Source organism: Haliotis rufescens, unplaced genomic scaffold (assembly GCF_023055435.1).
Source record: "Haliotis rufescens isolate VD_foot unplaced genomic scaffold, xgHalRufe1.0.p SCAF_6, whole genome shotgun sequence".
Classification (NCBI taxonomy): domain Eukaryota; kingdom Metazoa; phylum Mollusca; class Gastropoda; order Lepetellida; family Haliotidae; genus Haliotis; species Haliotis rufescens.
Window position 1 is genome coordinate 1477523 of NW_025964334.1, and position 6502 is coordinate 1484024.

General features: G+C 42.5%; 1 protein-coding gene across 1 annotated transcript; it reads right to left on the bottom strand.

The window, feature by feature from the left end:
- Positions 1 to 202: 202 nt before the first annotated feature.
- LOC124116852 (neuronal acetylcholine receptor subunit alpha-2-like) lies at positions 203 to 5580 on the bottom strand. The gene is made up of 4 exons (XM_046478425.2): positions 5423 to 5580; positions 2346 to 2479; positions 1558 to 1712; positions 203 to 1013 (listed from the first exon to the last, which is right to left on the bottom strand). Exons 1-4 carry the CDS (start codon positions 5478 to 5480, stop codon positions 656 to 658), a joined length of 705 nt encoding a protein of 234 aa, XP_046334381.1. The 5' UTR covers positions 5481 to 5580; the 3' UTR covers positions 203 to 655.
- Between the last annotated feature and the right edge of the window lie 922 nt (positions 5581 to 6502).

Sequence of the window (6502 nt, forward strand, 5' to 3'; positions counted from 1 at the left end):
GTGTCGCTCTGCGTCCTGTTACCAGGTATGGGTTTTGGCAAGGAATTTGTGATGATAAAACGTTGGTCAGGTGAATGACCAAATATTACGACGTTATTTTCAATAACATAACATCTACACCACTTTATATGAAGCATATTTACTTCCTTCCGTTCGTGTATTATGACATGCAATAGGCTCTATTAAGAGAACAGTACATCCATTTGGTTTTAACCTTTTTTATTTATCCGTATATGAATGTAAAGGACACATGCTCAACACTGAGACAACCCTGCCGTAAATACCCGCATGAAGGAATGGGCTTGTCAGTCATGCCTCCCTACTATTCTGTATTACGATTAGTAAAGCAAGCAAGACACACATAAGTCCCCTCAACAATCAAATCAGTGTCCTTTTCCTCGTTTTTTGTTGAACGCTGTATCAAGATTCTGTTTATACTCTCAGTTCTATCTAAATCGACAAGGTTAAAAGGTACACAATGTATACTGTAATGCGCCTATACTGAAAATCATGGAACACGTGATTCCCTTGTATTTGTTAATGGGGAACGTGTCATCTGAATCTTTCTACGGAAGGTAACAGATTCTCCATGACTACAAAAATGAATGCTTTCAGTACTATTTGATACCAGGTTAGCAGACGCTGCAGGCGACGTCTATCGCCTCCTTCTCCTCCTCAGTGCTGCAGGCCTGAAGGTCAGCTTGTAGGAGAGGTCGATGTACTGTTCCGGGCAGCAGTCGTAGAGGATGACGTTGCGCACAGCAGTGTTGTTTACGATGTCGAAGTCGTAGTTGGGGACATAGTCAGTGAGGTCAGCCTTATGCTCCCCTTGGAAATCAAGATCGAGTTCATTTCCGTTGTGAACCCAGGATCCGAACTTGAGGGTGCATGTGGTGGGGTCACTTCCTGGGAGGACGGGGCAGCGCGACCTGATAGTGGCTGGTCGGATAAGAAACACACTTCCGTCACTGTAGACCAACGCTTGGACTGTGGCAGCGCGGATACCAGACGCCCTGGGGGATAGTCAGTCCAGGTTAGTGTTTAGTAAAACGTACATTGCGAGAAACACATTTTGGTTCACCAGCGATAGTGCTGGAATATTGCTAAAAGCGGCGTAAAACCATACTCACTAAAGAGAAAAACGAAATACTTTTTTTTAACCCCAAACCCCACGATCTTTAAGGTCTAAAGCACACTAAAGGTGCAATTTCAATATCACGTTTCATCGTATTTCTGTTTCATGTGGGGAAACACGAAAAAAAAATGTGCACACAAAACAGTGACGTCAGTATCAGTGGCGCGCGTCAGTGACAGAGGGTGGGCGGTCGACAAAGTAGACCTAAAAACGACGGAGTATGTGGATAAAGTCTTTCTCTATTGCAATATGACATGGTTCATGAATAAAGTAATTCCGATCAGCCCCTTTAATTTGTGAAAATCGCGTTAGATCAAACACAGGAACACGGGTGGTTAAATGAGCCATGTGGCCAATGGAGGAATGACTTGGCCTTCACCCTTTAGACTTAAGATTCGCTATGACGCCATTACAAGACCTACCCGTTATACAGCATGATGTCAGGGATCCACACCTTGCCTGCAGGGACGGCCATTTTCTGAACGTTGTTGAACTCTGCGGGATCCCATCTCAGGCGCGGGTCCTGCCACGACAACGTCAACCACACCTCCGTCTTCAATAGCTGGAAGGATACGCTCTGGAAACAACGCGACGACGTCATTAAATGTGTAGTGCATTGCAACAGGTAATGCAGTGACTATGGCATGTGGACGGTACAGACTGAGAGGCAACGATATGGGCAATCGTATTCTGCTGGACGAGCGAGCGTTTCAAACAGCATCAATTTAACTGAGGATAATTAAATATAGGTAGTCATTCCATGCACTGCTTAATATAAAATTGAAGCTTGCAATATCGTGTTATCTTCTAAATAGTAGTTAAAACTCCCAGTTCATTGTGATATATTTGGGTCACGTGTTACTTGAGGTCTTCCAGCCTTTGGGTATCACTCGATGGCTTCCTTTAAAGTGGGAATAAAGAGGCCAACAGTTTGACAATGTCATTTTTTGTTTTCCAAGTCACATTTGAGTATATCAAGCAATAAACATCCTACATGCATGAATCTAATACAATCTTTTAGTAGACCGGAAGTGGAGGCACCTTATTAGCAGACCGGAAGTTGAGCCAGACTGAGAAGAACACAGTTATTTTTGATAGCACGAGGACAGGTTTACCTTGTTGATCTTAAACCGGTCCCGCTACTGCAATACGTTAAAGCGAGGCGCATCTAGCCACAGATGTCTGTGGGCATAAGCCTTGTGTTACTCACCAATTCATGAACCTGTATGAGCTGCAGGTTAAACTTGACGTTGATGGTGGAGTTGACGGAGGTGCGGGGCATGACGTCCCTGGTGTAGCCCTTCATCAACGTCCGGAACAGGCGGTCGTACAACTGGGCGGACGCTAAAGTGGAAAACGTCAGACACTTTGACGGGTAGGTTGCACGGTAATTATAAAAAGCGACAAAACCCTTTCCATATCCAATAGAAATCTCTGCATAAAGCAGAGTCGATTATACGATTCCGACTATATCATGAGCATGTGTTTATGAATCACTATCAAACAGTCATGATACCAGGTGTTCGCGAAAAGGTGAGAGTATCCTGCCCCACCGGTGGCACCCGTCACAAACACATGCAAGATCAAGTCAATTGTTCACCAGAAAAAGCACGGGAACATAGGGTACAAGTCAACTGTTCACCAGAATAAGCACGGGAACATAGGGTACAAGTCAACTGTTCACCAGAATAAGCACGGGAGCATAGGGTACAAGTCAACTGTTCACCAGAATAAGCACGGGAACATAGGGTACAAGTCAATTGTTCACCAGAATAAGCACGGGAACATAGGGTACAAGTCAACTGTTCACCAGATTAAGCACGGGAACATAGGGTACAAGTCAACTGTTCACCAGAATAAGCACGGGAACATAGGGTACAAGTCAACTGTTCACCAGATTAAGCACGGGAACATAGGGTACAAGTCAATTGTTCACCAGAATAAGCATTGGAACATAGGGTACAAGTCAACTGTTCACAAGATTAAGCACGGGAACATAGGGTACAAGTCAATTGTTCACCAGAATAAGCACGGGAACATAGGGTACAAGTCAACTGTTCACCAGAATAAGCACGGGAACATAGGGTACAAGTCAAATGTTCACCAGAATAAGCACGGGAACATAGGGTACAAGTCAACTGTTCACCAGAATAAGCACGGGAACATAGGGTACAAGTCAATTGTTCACCAGAATAAGCACGGGAACATAGGGTACAAGTCAACTGTTCACCAGAATAAGCACGGGAACATAGGGTACAAGTCAACTGTTCACCAGAATAAGCACGGGAACATTGGGTACAAGTCAACTGTTCACCAGAATAAGCACGGGAACATAGGGTACAAGTCAACTGTTAACCAGAATAAGCACGGGAACATAGGGTACAAGTCAACATTAGGAATTGTATCGGACATCATTTTTGACACTGATGCGTCAATTTGGAAATGTCCTCTCTTGCTTTACTGAGACCTTGAATGTTGTTACCTTGATCAAGCAACTTCTGAGTGAGAGTTGTGTTGTTTTTTTTGAAATCTTGGTAGAAAGTCGTGAAATGAAAACACCAAAGGCTGGAGCTGCTGGTATGCTGCTCGACATGAAGGGAAAGTTGACTATTGGAAAGTTGAAATCATCCATCCTGTCACACAGTCTTGTGGAGAGTGTTTTGTCACTCTGAATCTTTATGCATAGATCTAAATATGAAACAGATGAGGCGTTCTCAGTGTCACCTTTGTTTCTAGTCCAGGTGGGTAAATCAGTGGAGGGAAATTGGCTATGTGATTGTTATTGAACGATATCAGATCATCGATAAACCTGAAGCTTAAGTTAAACTTCTTGGCCAAATTTCCTTCTTTTGACTTTGCCAATCCGAACAGAAATTCCGAATTATATGAAGAAAGAAAGGTGCCCATTGAGATGTCTAATTTTAGCCTAAATGTCTTACCCCAAAATGTTTCGTAGATGTTATCAATGAGGAACTTCAGCATTTCAGATATTGTAAACTTCAGATGGCATTTGCTTTCATTTTTCAAATGTACAGCCAGTTGGTACAGTAAACTATGATTATGACGAAATCAAAGGGACCAATAATTTTAGTTCGTAATAAACATAGTTCGTTATAAGCATATATAACATATACAACAAATGGCCGTGACTAAAAAATAAGTTCGTTCTATCGGTCAGTTCGTTATAAGCGTGTTCGTTATAAACGTAGTTTACTGAACACCAAATTTTGTACTAGTTGTAATCATCATGCACTTCTCCAGTGTAGCTACAGTAAACTACGTTAATAACGAACACGCTTATAACGAACTGACCGATAGAACGAACTTATTTATTAGTCCCGGCCATTTGTTGTATATATACTGTAAATATATTTATAACGAACTACGGTTATTACGAACTAAAATTAGTGGTCTCTTTGAGTTCGTTATAACCGTAGTTTGCTGTGCTTCCTTATCTTCTTAACTGTATGAACACTGCCTCCTATCTGTATATATACTTGTCGTCATGAGGAACGACGTGGGCACATGGACCTCACACATTATATGGGAGGGGAATCGAACCCAGGTCTTCGGCTTGACGAGACTACAAAACCACCCACCAATCCTCGGACAGGATACCCGCTGTTTTCCACGATTCCGCGGTCGCGGAATATTTTGTAGGAAAGCCTACTCGATGCAGAAATTTAGATATCTTGCGGAAAATCGCATTTTGTCTAGAACTCGCATTTTTTGCATTTATCTACTGCATAGAACTTTAACATGTGAGACGAAAGCTGGTTTAAACGTACGGAAATTTATTTCGGTTTCAAGTGAAGTTGACTTTTGTGTTATTGCTTACCGAAGGTGCATGTCTGTATGTCTACACAAGTGATCTCCAGATTCACTTCAATAAGCTATTGATACCTGACACAAGTCAAACAGTGACAAAACTACCAAATTCACGAAAACTAAACATAACTAAAACTAAACATTTTGTTTTGCAAAAATGTATGCAGAATTACAAAATTTGGTTTCAGAATTTCCACAAATTGACAAAATTTTGTTTTATTTGGCCGCGTATCACAGCTGGGCCTGTTACAGCACTATACCAGCAGCATCGCGGGGAGGACATCAGAACTAGCTTCACATATTGTACCATAGTAGGGACTCGATACACGGGCACCCGGCGTGACGTGCGAACCCTTTACAACTTGGCTACCCACCGCCCCCTAGAATTATGAAAAACATTAATAAAAGACAACGAAATAAAACGATGTAACCGGGTAACATTATAACAATGTGACTTACCCCCAAACACGCAGACCGTGAGACAGACGAGGACACACGCCAACTTCATGCTGTTCATAGTGACTCCTGTGTGGGAAGACCTGACGCTCACCCACGGGCTCTGGGATGAATGTAGCCCCGCGGTCAGCAAGACTCCAAAGAGACCCGGGGGTGAGGAAGTGACCAATCCGTCCTTCCGTGGGTCAAGAAGGCTACTTAGACGTGTCACCATGGTCACGGAGCACGAAGTGTCAGGTGCCCTGGTTTTACCAGAGCTTGGGTCATGGGCGCCGTGACCAACATCTTCACTGGCGGATGCAAGGGGGATGCATGGGCGTTGGAATGCCATGACAAAAATTTATTTAATTATATATATATTTATTCATTTATTTATCCACCATCCATTCATACCCATCCATTCATCCATCCACCCATCCATTCATTCATTCATTCATTCATTCATTCACTTATTCATTCATTCATTTTATGTGTCACACTCTGCAAGTTACATAAAACAATACATGATTTTGGTGTAAATGCAAAGCCCAGGCTTGTGAGGCTTAGGAGACACAAACTGTCTTAAAATACCACATCTGGATACAATTGATAAAAGTAACATCTATTTAAGGACTTAGCGACATGTGGGAGTTGTTTATCGTACAATAAAACACAATAAAACAGTTAGAATAAACTATGAGGGGATACACAACTCCCACTCGTCGTTTAGATCTTATATGAGATATCAACATGATGTACAGCCGCTTAAGGATGACGATGAATTGTACAAGCTTTAAAAATATATACCCGTATTTAAATAATGATGACTCCCTCAATAGAATTCGACCTCGGCAATGCCGGACAAGTCCATTTTATGCACAGGTGGGTATTTCCAGCATATTCTCACAATCCTTACTTTGATTACCTGTATCTTTTCTCCCAAACCCGATTGTCATATCTCTCCCGCTTTGGGATGCGATTATTCGGCCATCGCGTTTATCTGCGTTGCCCAGCTACATTTATTCGGAACAGCTCGCTAGACACTCCCCTCTCAGTAATAGCGTCGTCATATATAGGACGTCATCAAGTTGCGAGCTCATGTTC